The sequence below is a fragment of the Crassostrea angulata genome, chromosome 2 (assembly GCF_025612915.1).
Source record: "Crassostrea angulata isolate pt1a10 chromosome 2, ASM2561291v2, whole genome shotgun sequence".
Lineage (NCBI taxonomy): Eukaryota > Metazoa > Mollusca > Bivalvia > Ostreida > Ostreidae > Magallana > Magallana angulata.
The window spans coordinates 54515863-54531865 of record NC_069112.1 but is presented as its reverse complement, the minus strand read 5'-3'; the positions used below and the strand labels follow the sequence as shown (position 1 = coordinate 54531865).

Here is a 16003-nt window from a genome sequence, read left to right as displayed (position 1 = left end):
TTTAAATTAAAATATGGTGGAATACAAGACTATAGCCTTTTTGTGATTGAGACTATTAGTAATATTTACTACGTCAATTCCTTTGCTGGCATATAGAAGCTTAAAAAAAAACAAATGTGATTTATAAAAAGTTTCTTCTATACGTGGAATTTCCTCTACTTTCTACATTATGTTATTTTAAAGTTTAAAAATGACATGATACAGTTTGGTGGGAATGTGATTGAGACTTAACTGTTTATATACATGAAGTTGAAGTGAATCAAAAGACACATCGTGTATATTGAGTTCATTGTAAGACCGATGTCCATGGCTACGCTTACGTCTCTGTGTATTGTTAAAAAGTCTCATCACATTGACATTCTTACACTGTGGACTTAAAGATTCCCTAAACCATCTACATTGTCGTTGCAATAATATGGAAATGCTATTCCTAGTTTTCTGATTAAGATTTCTCGCTGTCTACGGAAAGGTTTTATTAGTAAAGGACTATTTGTGAGATTGCAAATTTTCTCTGTAGTTATAACATTTATTGACAAAGTGAATAATAGGGTTTATTTTGGATGCTGTGTAAAAGGCAAGACCCGTTCTGTTAACCAGTTTTAATATTTTTTTAAAGAAAAAACATGTCATCTTTTGGCAACTTATTGGCCTTTATAATTAAAATGAAAATTTCTAATTCAAAATTTAAATTTCACCCAAATCGGACGGAAAGACGGACGGAACAAACAGGATAACATCAATATATCCGTACCTTATTTTGAAAGTGCGGGTTTAATTTAAAATAAATATCTTTACTTATATTTATAATTATAATATGCTTAGAACGTATTATATCTGAAAGGAACTTACGTTTGCATGACACTACTGCGATGAAAAAAGACACGAAAAGAATTGTCATGGTGCCAGTCGATACAATCACGGCAGTTAATGTTCTAAAATATAGGGGAAAAAAACCCAACAGAAATTCATTTGTTATTCAATCAGCGAGCTTGACTGTTTTCAGGATTTCAATATATCATGGTTTAGAAAACACAAAAGGGTAACATCTTTTCAAATAATTTAAAATAACATCACCATCATATTATGTAAAAGTACTTGTTATCTGTTGTGGTAGTTGTTGTGAGGACTATTCTTTCAGTTGTATCCACTGTTGTGGATCTTTCAACAAGATCAAAACAATCAGGATCTGTAAATTGCAATTGTAAACCGACCAAAAAAACTATCAATATGTATCAATTGCTTTATATAACTAGTTATTTGGTACCTTTAAATTATCTTAGGTTGTAAATCTTGATGAATTTATTCGATATTTAACGTTTATTGAAATGAGCGACATGAGCATTTTCCTTCAATGTAAATTTGAAAAGAAAAAATGTGTTTTATAGAATCTTCGATCATTAGCTTTAAGGCAACATCAGACATCACGTCTGGTATCAGCACGGAAACAACTCAGAATTATAGTGTAATTTTGTGACTAAACCAAGGCTCTTATCGTAGGAGACGAGTGTTAAAATTTAAAGAGAAGAGGTAGAATTGATTTTGCATAAAAAAAACTTAGTCTGGCAAAGAGTTGATTCAGACGTTCTCATTTTATCTTACTTATTTCTTTTGCATTTTTTGAGGGTGATCATATGAATGTTGCTTGAATATTATGAGATTCTTTACGTACTTTTAATTCTAAAATTCATTTTAAAATATGCAATACTGTCTTTAAAGTTTAAATACAAAAGTTATATACCGTTTGTGTTTATTTCATATCATTACATAGCTATTTGGTGTGCAATCAGAAATTTGGGTTAGGTAATTTAATATGGTATAAAGTATTACATTTATATGCGTCAGTTGATCTAAAAATGGCATCACATTTGGGAAAAATGTTGTTGCATGGAGATGACATTTGATCCTGAATTACTCCTCCAAGAAGATTGAATTCTACACAATGTCCTGAAAATTTATTTATTAAATTTGGTATGATCTTAACAAACGAATAACTTATATAATAATAACTTATAACTAGACACTTGTTGCAAAAGCAACAAAAAGGTCTTCCGTTTTGATGTACATGTATCAATTTAACTGTAAGACATTGCTTCTCTCACATAGAAAAAAAAGTGGATATGATAAATATTGTGAATAATCTCAATCACTTACAGTGACAAAAATCTCACGGACATCAAATTTGTAAAATGGAAAGCTACACAGAGACATTTGAGATATCTCACCGGAAGTAAAATTCATTTGCTAATTAAACATTATATAGATGACATATGTAAGATTATATACTGATATTTTCATTTTATGTAAAATGAATAAAATATGAAGAAAACAAAATTTTTGAAGTGCTTCCGGTGTTGACCGGATGTTACGCCGAACAAAACAAAACAGTGTTAACACATGTTCATACATAGGTCTATCATCCCACAAAGTTTGGTTGTACAAGTCGTCATCGTTTTTGAGATCTCGTCGAAATAAGGTTTTTTGTCTCGGGACAGGAAACGGACATGCGGAAGTGCTCAATGTAAATTGTATTAAACATTTCTTGTATACTTGCCTTTTGTACGTTATATTTCATTTATCTAGCTAAAAATGTCAAAGAAAAACAGTTAAACTGATAAACAGCTCGATTTGTTTGAACTCTTCCGGTGTGGACCAGAAGTGACGGAAGACAAAATGAAACCAGTTAAACACATCTTCAATCAAATGTCTATCATCCACGAAAGTTCCGTGTCTTGATCACTTATAGTTTCTGAGATCTCGCGGGTACAAAATGTGTTTTAAAAAGGCTTCCTGAGATGATTGAGATATCTCACCGGAAGTAGAATTTTTTTGTTGATTTAACATTGCATAGATAAGTTATGCATAGAATTATACTTATTTATTTAATTTACGGAAAATGAATTTAATGCGTAAAATAACTATTTTTGAAGTGCTTCCGGTGACGACCGGAAGTTACGACGAACAAAACAAAAGTGTTTAAACACATCTACATACACAGGTCTATCATCCTACAAAAATTGGTTGTTCAAGTCTTTACCATTTTTGAGATCTCGAGGTGACAAGGTTTTTCATTGCGGGACAGGAAACGGACAACCGGAAATGAATTTTTAAAAAATGAAAAAATCATTCCTACACTTTATCATTCTCTATTATTCCTGAAAATTTCAAGAAAATCTATCCAGTCATCTCTGAGAAAATCGGGGGAAAAAATAATAATAATAATAACTAGACTCTTGTTGCTAAAGCAACAAAAAGGTCTTCCGTTCCTCGTGTATTAATCTGCACAAAAAAATCCAGTTATCTTGTAAACAGAAAATGGATATAATATATACATTTTGTTTTTCCTCAAAGGTTGGATGTTCAAGTTTTTGTTATCTATAGTATCTCGTTAAGAAAAGAGTTTTATCTCGGGACCGGAAACGGACAAACGGAAGTGATTGAGGAAATTAAAAGTAGATATTTTTAGTACATTTACCTATGGAACGTTACTGTTCTCCACATTGATTAAAATGTTAAAAAAATCTAAAGTAAAAAAAAGTCTTCTGCTTTAATGCTTCAAGTGAGAACCGGAAGTGACGTACGACAAAATGAAACCCGTTAAACACATGGACAAACAAATGTTCATCACCCATATAAGTTTGTTGTCTTGATCTTTTACAGTTTCTGAGATCTTGCGAGTACTATGTTTTTATAAAATAAGGCTATTTGAGATATTTGAGATATCTCACCGGAAGTAGATTTTTTTTACCATTTGAATATGACCTTTTATATTTCTTTAGCTTAAATGTTACTTCCAGGCTAAGTAAACAAAATAATTTTTAAAAAATCAAAAGTTGGTGTACTTCCTGTGACGACCGGAAGTTACGCCGGATTAAACAAAATAGTGGTAACACATGTACGTACATTGGTCTATCATTCCACAAAGTTTGGTTGTTCAAGTTGTTACCGTTTTTTAGATCTCTTCAAAATAAGAATTTTTGTCTCGGGACAGGAAACGGACAAACGGAAGTGCTCAATAAAAATTTAATTTACAATTTCTTGTTTACTTGCCTATCTTACATTATTATTTATCGAAATAACTAAAACTATCAAAGGAAAAAAGTTAAACTGACGAACAGCTCGATTTGTTTGAACTCTTCCGGTGTGGACCGGAAGTGACGGACGACAAAATAAAAGCGTTTAAACACATCTTCTATCAAATGTCTATCATACGTGAATGTTTCGTGCCTTGATCACTTTTAGTTTCTGAGATATCGCGGGTACAAAATGTGTTTCATAAAAGCTACCTGAGATAATTGAGATATCTCACCGGAAGTAGAATATTTTCGTTGATATTACATCGCAGAGATATCCTATGTATAGATTTATATCTATATAGCTATTCTACGGCCGAAAAAATTAATGCCTTAAAATAATTATTTTTTAAGTGCTTCCGGTGACGACCGGAAGTTACGACGAACAAAACAAAAGTGTTTAAACACATCTACAGCTATAGGTCTATCACCCCACAAAGTTTGGATGTTCAAGTCTTTACTGTATTTGAGATCTCGAGGTGACAAGCTTTTTGTCGCGGGACAGGAAACGGACGAACGGAAGTAAATTTAGAAAATCTTTTACTAAAAACCGCTAGATGTTTATATTTTCAGTCATTCCTGAAAATTTTATAAAAATTCATCAAGACATCTCTGAGAAATTCACAAGACAAAAAGGGGAAAAAAATAATAATAAAAAGAAACATTACAATCACTATAAGGTCTTCCGTTGGAAACGGAAGACCTTAATAATAATAAAAAGAAACATTACAATCACTATAAGGTCTTCCGGTGGAAACGGAAGACCTTAATAAGCATACTGAGATGCTGTAAAAATTGTACATAAATGATATACCAAATATTATTCTTGAAGGAGCGCAAACTTCCAACGTTTCATTTCTGAATCCATTTATCACACAGTGGTATTTGAACTGTTCGGCACTTGAGCAGTTTTGATGTGAAGCTAATCTACTACAGTTTTTCTTAGAGGCAGCAGTATCCCATTCTTGTTTTGAAGTAGGACAAGACACCACGTATTCAATACTGCCAATAGCCTCTGGACAGAGTCTTGCTTCACTTTTATATATCTATTGTAGAAAATAAAAATGATGCTTATATCTCATATTTTTATACAAGGTGACAAAAGCCTTAAATTTAACCAGTAAAACAAGTATGCTTTAAGGTATCTCACTTGGCGCGTTTCGGCACATAATAATTATGCTTAAAATGAATATTCTTCTGTTTATATAATCAGCAAAAAAGACTATTGTTTCATTTAAAAAAATCCAGTCACTATGAAACGCCATGTGAATTCAATTAAAAGTTTTTTTATTTTTTTTTTGGGGGGGGGGGGACCTTTTTTCGTGTTTTTAGACAAAAATTATATAAATCAAGCAGTTTTATACATGTAAAATCTCAGTATACTTTCTTCTACGATTATACTTTATTCATAACGCATATTTTCAACATTTTATAAGTTTTGAACATATTCTACAGTTCTACGGGTTCTGTCTAATATGTACACGATTTAGTCCTGCGAGTGTAATTAACTATTAGCATAAACTCATACAATTGTATAGAAAAAGTTTGGAATTGTTTATGCTAAATTTTGCAACAAGTTTTACCCTTGAAGCACTCTATCTAAAATTGCACTTCACTGATCCCCATGTTTCGTGTCAAAATCCTACTAAATACATTTTTTGGCTAACTGAATTAATTTTTTAAACATTTGATAATCAGAGAGCTTTTACTTCAAATCACATTCTAATGATTACAGAAATTGACCATGTTAAGTGCAGAAGGTCAGACAAAATTTATGCAGCTTCATACAGTTTTTTTTGCTCCCTCAATTTAATCTGGTAATTGCGTATAGGTGAAAATAATTTTTGATAAAAATACGTTTGCTTCACTAAAATACATGCAACAAATTCCAGTCGGGTTGACATTGCATCTTAGAAAATCAATTGCCCAATAACTCAATGAAATGGATACTAATCTTATTAGTCTTCTTATTTTAAAAATATTTTGTCTACATATTTAATGATACTTTTCTCAAGAAATTTAAAAATGAATTATTCTTACCTACCTTGATTAGTACATGTAGCAAGAAAAGACGTAGAGAAATGTAGATATTGTGGTCCATTTTCAGAGATAGAAATTAAAACTGCAAAGAGTTTAAATAAAAACCATATTTGCTATGCGAAATAAAATACTTTCCATGATGAGAAAGACTATTAAAAAATTACTAAATCACGAAATGTTTTAAGCATGCCATGTATTATTTCTTATCATCTTACATATATTTCACTTACAAATAAATGTTTTTGTAAAAAGGACCCTTTTGCACTTACAATACTCCAAACATAATTCCACCTAAATTTAATTACTCAATATTGCATTAGATTCTTCTTTATATGTTGCTATCTAGTTTATGTCTCGTGATTGCTCAAACTATCGTACTGTTTCCTCGTCATAATTACATTCAAACTTAATCCCTACTTGTATTTTTATTTTAATTTTCATTTCATTACATCCAAAGTTGCTTTCCGTAGAATCAGATAAAATCAACAAATTTTCCTTGGCAGGGACATATCCCGTGAAATCGCTAGGCTGTTTGGGCGTAGCTATTGGAGAGGGTGGACGTTTCTTACCAGCTTCTTCTGTTTACCCTATAGCTCTGTGATATCACCGGGGTGTTAAAGAAGCATATGGAATCTGAGTTATATGTAATTCAGTAAAATCATAAATGTTAGTTATTATGTACCTATTAAAATATTTAAGCAACTAGATGTAGACCAAAATCAAATAAATTCTACTGGAGACGTTTTGCGTAGATTTACACATTGATGACGTCATGACTGAAGGTGGATTGTCGTGTGAATTTGATCGTAAACAAAATCAAAATATTACTAATCTTAGAACTCTATTAAAGTGTTTTGTGTGATTCATTGAGAATTGAACAAACGAATATTTGTAGAGATGGTAATTTATCAATTGTATGCTAAAAGGTATGTTATTTCGCCTGTATTGCTCGGCCAGGCTTTCCTCTGTCGTTGTTTACGATATAAAAATCCGACTAGAACAACACTACCCCGTATATATTGAACTTCAGATATAACACATAGCAATAGTTTGATCAATGCTTAACATGATAAGTGCTGCTAGAATCTTTATTTGTGTTGCTTGAGTGCAGCATGCTATTTTCCGTGCAAACTGTATAAAAATGTAGAAAGGTGTTTTGAGAACCAATCGAAATAATTTTTCATCGAAGATAATATAGGATTCTAGCAGCAGTTTTGATAAAACTGAGATGTTTCGCCTTCATTTTATATGTTTATTGTTTCATGGAAACCGCGGGGTAATAATGTTCTATCTCATTAACTTACCGAGACGAAGTTGGGGGAGCTTATGCTCTATCACCAGCGTCGGCGTCCGGACCTGGTTAAATTTTTGGGTGCAGGTCCTCTATCTAAGTTATTATTTGTCCTATCATCACCAAAATTGCATGGGTGGTGCACCTGGACTTTCTTATGTAGTTAAAAGAGTTGGATGCTAAATCTGGGCCATAAATTTCAGATGCTAGAGGAGGTTAAAGTTTTGGAGCAGGTTAAAGTTTTTGAAGCATGTGCCCTTTTATAACCATTTCTAAGTAACTAATGGTCCTAACTTCATCAAACTTGCATGGATTGTGCGTCGTATGATACTGATGCTTCTGACAGGCTAGAAAAAGCTGAGACATAGGTTTTGGATGCTGGATGAGGTTAGTTTTTTTAACAAGTCGTCTTTGCGACCTGTCTAGAGTGAATTTGATTTAATGTCCATTAAATCAAGATAAAAGAAAATTAAAATATCATTATTTTCTTTCTTTTTTACTAATATACAACTTGGCATATAAATAGTAATCAAAGTAAGAATTTAACAAGGACTATATTTTTGGCGGAACGTTGGCTTAGAAAAATATCACTTTTTTGCAATATAGAATGCTGTAGATTCAATAGCCTATTTAGCATTTTTAAAACAATAATATTATTGTTTGATTTTATTTTTAACTAATGTTTACTAATGATGAGATACAAAAGATAATGAGAGAAGGTCAATTCATTAGCTTTTTGTCCATTTACATATCTCTATATAAAGTCTTTATAATATGTAAAAATCAGAAATATCTTAATATTGGAAGCATAAAAGAATAGCCGAAAAATCGTCCAAATTGAATGAAGGAGTCTTCTCGTTATCAAACATACTTCTTATAATAAGAAATTCATGAAATTTCAACACAGTCAAACGGATCATATTACCAAATGATTCTATCAGTTTAATCAAATTTGCCCTTTTTGTTTTGCATAAAGGTCAGGTCATGGTCACTACCTTTTTCCTCAACGTAAAGGATGATGAAAACTAGAGCAGAGCTCGTGGCAAAGCCCCGAGTAGGTCTTCCGTTGTTGCTGCGAGTTGAAAATATAAGTTACATGTATATGGTGTCAAACGATTATAATGACTATATTTCCTGTTCTGCTTTTGTTATAAAAACGTGTTGTGATTGAAAGCCTGTATATAAAACGTGTTTTGAAAAAAGAAAGGAAGAAAATATTTTAGGAAAACTATTTGTCGAGCAGAGTTTATGTAATCGTTTCAAACATTCTTTAAAAAATGAGATGTTTAATGGCTAGTTAAATTTTCAAAGGGTAGCAAGCATTGTTATAAACAGTATGTACTCGTGATTCATGTCAGGAATTGTATTTCTTTTTTAAACTAAACGTGCCTACAAAACACGTAAACTTTTCACAAAGATAACTTCTATATTAAAATATTTCTAAATTTTTGAAGACTATGTGCAAGTTTAGAATTGCGTGCTGACAAAATTTACAGACCCTAAAACGTACTACTACACCAAAAAAGCGTGCGGCCTACGTGCGAGAAACGTTTCGTGTAAACCTTTCAGAGTTTCGTGTAAACCGTTTAGCGTTTCGGGCAAAGCGTGCGAGAACCGTGTGAAACGTTCATCAGATTTCATTCGGAACTCCCTGACAAGTTAATTGTTTCAAAATGGCGCCCGTGTTTTACATTACTTTAACAAAATTGAACGAATTTTTAACAAACAAAAGAAAGGTATATGTATTAAAAGACGACTAGTTACAGAGTACATGTATATTTAACGTTTTCATGCGATGTTTCAGTACTGAAACAATATTAAAATTCGCTATACATAAAAAATATTAAATACAGTTAGTGAAACATGATTTCTATTGGAACAAACCTAAATCAACTTTAACTTGCACGATCATGTTTTGATAGGCATGTATTTTTATTATTTATTTACATCGATAACTCTTACTGATAACTCTTACTGAGACCATTCGGCTGTGTACAAGCAGCACACATAACCTCGGACATCGGGTGAGACCTGCACCTGGCTGAACCTGTCAATCAAACTCTGTGTATTTGTTTTCATTGGATGGTCAGGCGTCTCTCTTTTGTCAAAAGCCAATGGAAAATTAATGACTTCAAGGTAATCGGAATCAGTATTTGATGAAGCAATGAGTTCGTTTCCACAATGAAACTACAGAAGTGATTAATATGTGACCGATAGAACCTAATCTAAAGTTGTTTAAACTCATGTGAATATTTTTTAAAATAATCATCGAATGCCTCAATTCAGGGCATTCCTTTATCGTGCTAGCACCTACCGCAAACATGGAACTTTGATTATAATTTGATTTCATTTTTAAACTATCTTGTACGCTATCGTATAAATCAATGCTTAATCAACTGTACAAGTAAAATAAATTTATCTTTTCATCTTAAACCAATACGAGGGTCAATCAAAAAATACGAAGACTTTTGTCATAGCTATGTTACTTAACGTCATATCATTACTAAATTTGGTAGACATAATTTAGCAATAGTTTCAGACAATTTGCAAGAAAAAAAGTTAATAAATTTCTTTATTTCTAAGAATTATTTAGAATTAAATCCTGCAAAAATGAGGTCACGGCGCACGGTTAAAATGTGTGTTATGTCAACAATAAACCATATAATGTTGAAAGTATTATCTCTATAAATTTGGCTTAAAACCAAATTATATTCAAACTTCAAATTTAGTATAGTCATGGTATTCTATGTACCAAATAATGATAGGATATATTGTTTTGTCGAACAGATATTAGCAACTAAAGTCAGATAGTCCTCTTTAGAATTGACTATCAACATTGACGTCGCCTGACGTCACGGCGCAACGAGAAGTACAAATAAAATGGATTTAACTCAGGAAAAAGCCGATACAAGCTGTGAAAATGCTCAATGGTGCAAAAAATAAGTCAACAATTATTTGCAAGTTTGTGTTTAGCTGTAATAAATTTTGTAGGGGCGGTGGTCATTGTGTTTTGAATATAAAACAGTCCGAAAGAGAGTAGAATATCTGTAAATATTTGGTCATAAAAGAAGTAACGTCAACCGACGTGCAGGGTTATCCTTACTGTAAACTAAGATATACACGGTTAGAAAATGAAAACATTGAAGAACTAACTTATGATTCTCGAGCAAATGTGTGCAAATAAGATGTTAAGTGGTTCAGTGCCATTTTAAATTGTAAGAAGAAAGGCACAAGAGACTAAGCGTGATAAGAAGATGGGGTATATCTATAAACTGTGCGTGTTTAATTTTGACGTCATGTTTTGAACGTTACCGTGCGCCGTGGTGACAAAACATGTTGTTTTTAAAAAGGGGTAACAAAAATACCCTTTCATCAAATGGACTAAAACTTCGCATATCAATGACATAAGTGTTGGTGCACAGATTAATCTGTTAAGTGTGACTTTCATGAAAAATATATGATAGACAGCCGCATTGTCTTCGTATTTTTTGATTGACCCTCGTATAATAGTTGAAAACATAATAAAATATAGTTGTGTCCGTGCAAAATATGAAACATAAACGCGTCATAAGGAACATGTACAAAAACACGAACCGACCGCGGATCACTTATCCACTCGCGCCGGATCTCCTCAGCCATGTGCGAGGGATGATCATCATTTAAAGGTTTAATATTTGAGGGGGGTTGTTGATTTAAAACATTAATTGTACAGTTTTTAAAGTACTTTACCTAAACAAACCAACCATTAGTTGTCTAACGATTTTTCCGATTTGGAGTAATATCGTTCGTTAATATTCATTTACACTCAAATATTTAATTAAATATTTACGAGTAGGACAAACTTTTATAACATAAAATTAAAACAGTTCTTGTATATACGGCTATATTAACTCAAACACGTTCATATGCATGTAAGTGTAAGTCGCGGTGTGCGAATCTTGTGTATTAAATAACCGCTTACCGCTAAGTAATGCAGCCGTGGCTGATCTCCTCGGCCGTGGGCGAAGAATAGATTACGTAAAGGTACAACGCACAGAAACGCACAGCTCAGAACCAAGGAAGATTTCAAAAGTTTGCAGTATAATGACCTTACTCTATCAAATAGAAGTTATATATTTTAAACTTAAACCCCACAATTGATCTATGTCTATTATTGCTTTAAAGAATGACATTGCTTTTATTAATTAAATGAACTATTTCTTACTTGACATCCAATCGTTTAATCCACAAAAGATTTTGTGTAATCAAAACTAAAACAATTCTTGAGTTCGCGGCTAAATAAACTCATATATGAGAGACGCAATTCTCGTGTATTAAATAACCGCTGACCGCTAGGTAGTCCAGCCGCGAGCATGGTAACCGATTTTCTCGGCCGAGGGCAAGGGAGAGCTTACATAATGGTACACACACATGCAGCTCTGATTCAAAGTAGATTTTAAATGCATGGAGTAAATAACTAAAATATAATGCATAGAGTTTTTTAATTCCATATTTTGTGGTTTACTAGAAAAGAAAAAGAATGTTTTGTTTTCCAATTGCCGTTTTTAATGATTGTGCACTATAAGAACTTAACAACAATGACTTTAACTCCTAAAGGAAAAGCTTATACTCAAACAACAAAAAAATTCTTATGAATTAATGCCTCTTGTATAAACCAGCATACTTTCTGCGGCAACTTTATGCCAGTTGTACGCACAAAGACTTTCGTTAACTTGTCAAATGACAACAGGTACATGTCAACATGTAAAGCTTTTTACACTCATACTACACAAATCACTTATAAAATAACATTGTTACGACCTTAATGAGATCCCAACAAACAACTTTTCCAGCGACAGCCATATCAAAATCCTAACCGTTTTTGAGTTATTAAGCAAAAACTTTTAGGGGCTATTGGCCCTTAATTTAAGGGGCCAGCCCTTTTTTATTGGTGTTAAATGTAAGCCCTTGATATTCTGTACAACTTTTATTCAACATGTCTTAACAAAATATTTTTCGTTAAAAAGATATAAAGGAAAATATGTCTAAATTTTTGCACTTTTTGGAATCCTGTTTTTTGACCCCTACCTTTTCCTAAATAAAAAACGTAATCTAAAAACAAAAACTAATGTGCACCACTACAATGTCTCTGCTATTCAAATTCGTTGGATTCCCATTCCCTGCTATCATAGTCTCGGAGCCTTTGTCTGGAAACCAAAGGCCCTAAAAAATTTTAAAAGGGGAATAACTCGTTACCGGAAAGGGAATTCTAACTTTTATGAATTGAGGAAGATAGTGTTTTGTAAAGTCCATTAGCCCTGAAAATTTGAGCAAAAACCGTTCACAAATGAGCACGATATGAAGCCTCAAAGTTCGCGTCTAGGAAGAAAAAAAAAAAAAAAAGAAAAATAAGAACTAGAGCAAAGCTCGTTGCAAAGCAACGAGTAGGGTCTTCCGTTAATGTCGGAAGTAAAGCTGGAAGTTCCTGTAAGAAGCAGAGCTCTTAAACCAATAACAAGAGTAACTTAAATATAAAAGATGAAAAAAAATCGAATTATTCCTGGTACGACTTAACAAAATACGAATGATTTTTAGTACGACTTAACAATCACCTTTCCGATTTCAAGAACGACTTTTAAAAAAAAAATCCGAATGTGTTGAAGTACGACTTAACAATTATTTTTGGTACGAGTTAATTTTACTTTAAACATAACGCTATATTTTAAACCAAGGACGCGGAATCAAAATTTCCGGAAAAAAATAATTTTTAAACCCCGATATCTCTGTAATGCATCGTCCGATTTTAAAACGGGTTTCGGTTTTAAATTAAGCTTAATAAAAGCTTCTTTGCTGCTTGATGATTATTATCAAATTATTGGTCAGAAAAGAGTTATTCTGAAAAGACTTAGTAGCCCTTCTGGCCCCTAATTTGAGGGGTCAGCCCCTTTTTCTTGATATCAAATAAAAGGTCTCGCAAATATAAACATATTTTGTTCTACAAGTGTTCATGAATTGTAAACCGTTCTCGAGATATCTGTACAAATGCATTTTAGGGGCCGACCCTTTAACCCCTTACCGGGGCCACTTACAACAAAATTTTTGGTATCATATTGTTAAGAACATTATTTTGAAGAACTTTTGTTCTACATTGCTTTTAAAAATAGTTCTCCTTTTTCAGATATTAATGATCAGAGTTTTGAGTTCTGGCCCCTTGAAACCCCTAATGACGTAATATATGACTTAGGTATGGTAATGTATAGATTAAAAGCTGTACAATGAACATTTTTGCTTCTATAATTAATAACAAAATATTGTTCAGTAATGAGTTATTGTAAGAAGACATTAGAGCCCTCTTGACCCCTAATTTGAGGAGCCAGCCCCTTTTACTTGACATCAAATGAAAGGTCTTGTAAATATAAACATATTTTGTTTTACAAGTGTTCACAAAATGTTTACCGTTCTTGAGATATCTGTACAAATGTGTTTTAGGGGCCGACCCTTTAACTCCTAAATGGGGTCATAAACAAAAACATTTAAGGTAGCATATTGTACAAAACATTATTTTGAATAACTTTTGTTCTACATTGCTTTTCAAAATATTTCTCCTTTTTCAGATATTAATGATCAAAGTTTTGAACTTCTGGCCCCTTGAAACCCCTTATTACGTAATATATGACTTAAGTATGGCACTGTATAGATAAACAGCTGTACAATGAACATTTTTGCTTCTATAATTGATAACAAATTATTGTTCACTAAAAAGTTATTGCAAATAGACTTTAGAGCCCTCTTGGCCCCTAATTTGAGGGGCCAGCCCCTTTTTCTTGATATCAAATAAAAGCCCGTGCAAATTGAAACAGCTTTTACATTACATGTTTTAACAAAATATTTATACGTCAAAAGATATTACGGAAAATGTGCGAAAATTTTGTGAAAAAATATGGTGCTAATTTTCAGGTTCAGGCGAGCTTCTAGGCCTTGCGCATTTTTCGCAATTGGAAGCATGGAGGGAAATCTACAGACATTCATCTACAATCCCTGCAAATTTCAAGCTTTTATCATGATTAGTTTCAGAGGAGATGCGTGGACAAAATGACCCTTAAAAATTTACAATATCGTCCATATCTGAAACCGGAAGTGACGTAATCATTTGAAATTTTAATAATCAGTAACGACATTGATGCTTTATAACTCCTAAAAATTTGGTGTAAATCGGTTGAATAGTTTCTGAGAAATAACGCTCCAAAAAAGTCAGAAAAAGAAAAAAAAGTATAATAACTAGATTCGATCTCGTTGCGAGCAACGAGTGGGTCTTCCGTCCAATTTTTGAATAGATAAGATTAAACTTATCAATTCAAAGATAAAATCGTAGATCTAAGCGAAAAAAAGAGAAAAAAATTTTGCGGCACTCGAGGCTTGAACCCGGGTCGCCTGGGCCATGTCCACGACTCTATCGACTGAGCTACTCGGACTCTCGCTTCAGGACTTTGACGCTTAATTTCTCGAGAACGCCTTGATCGATTTTAAAACAAATTACATATTCTGAATCAGTAAAAGGGTCACTATCATCTAATTGTAAAAAATATATAAAAATAAAAAGTTGAAAATTTTCATTTTTTAAATTCGCTTCCGGTGACGACCGGAAGTGACGGCGGACATTCTCTTGACCGAGGTACACGAGGATATTGCTAGATCTATCATCTCTGAAAATTTCAGTTCTCTATCTTTACTCGTTTTTGAGAATCATCGCCGACAAAATTGACTTTTAAAAATCGTAAAACGACGATAACTTCCGACCGGAAACGAATTTTTAAAAATTGTACCTGCGGTATAATATTCATATGACTAGGCATCACCCCTGAAAATTTGAAGGAAATCGAACGAGTCATCTCCGAGAAATCGCCTGCACAAAATTTGTAAGATAAAAAAAGAATAATAATAATAACTAGACACGATCTCGTTGCGAGCAACGAGGAGGTCTTCCGCCTGATTTTAGAATTTGTTCTATCTTGATTTTGCTATTTAACAGCTAAACATGATTTAGAATAAAAAAAAACAGGGTCTACATTATAGGGGGCCAGATACTATTTTGTTACAGGTGTAAGAGCTTTGTTCAACAAGTGTTTAGAATTCGTCACTGTTCTTGAGATATCTTAGAAGAAAAAGTTTAAGGGGCCGGTCCCTTATCTCCTTATTGGAGCCGCTGAACCAAATTTTGAAGATTGCATGTTGTTAAGTACGTCATTTTTAGCATCTTTTCTTCTATACTGCATTTCAAATATTTTTTCTTTCTGAGATATGGGTGATCAAAATTTTGGACTTTTGACCCCTAAAAAACCGTCATTACATGACATTACATTGCTTGGATACATAATTGTAAGATAAACATATTTGCTTCTATAGCCTTTCACAAAATATCCCTCAGTAAAGAGCTACAGATGAAAGACTTAAGAGCCCTTTGGTCCCCTAATTTGAGGGGCCAGCCCCTTTTTCTTGATATCAAATAAAGGTCATTTAAATTTCAACACATTTTGTTCAACAAGTGTTAAGAGATTTGTTACCGTTCTTGAGATATATAGGAAAGAACGTTTTAGGGGCCGATCCCTTAACTCCTTATAGGGGT

General features: G+C 32.8%; 1 protein-coding gene across 1 annotated transcript in view; it reads right to left on the bottom strand.

The window, feature by feature from the left end:
* Positions 1–1026: 1026 nt before the first annotated feature.
* LOC128174509 (uncharacterized) overlaps positions 1027–16003 on the bottom strand; it is a 32086-nt gene continuing 17109 nt past the window's right edge. Inside the window, exons 2-4 of the mRNA XM_052840048.1 lie at positions 4885–5116; positions 1828–1944; positions 1027–1186 (exon numbers count right to left, since the gene is read on the bottom strand). Of these exons, the coding sequence (XP_052696008.1) occupies positions 1077–1186; positions 1828–1944; positions 4885–5116 (459 nt within the window). The 3' untranslated portion in view covers positions 1027–1076. The remainder of the gene's footprint in view (positions 1187–1827; positions 1945–4884; positions 5117–16003) is intronic.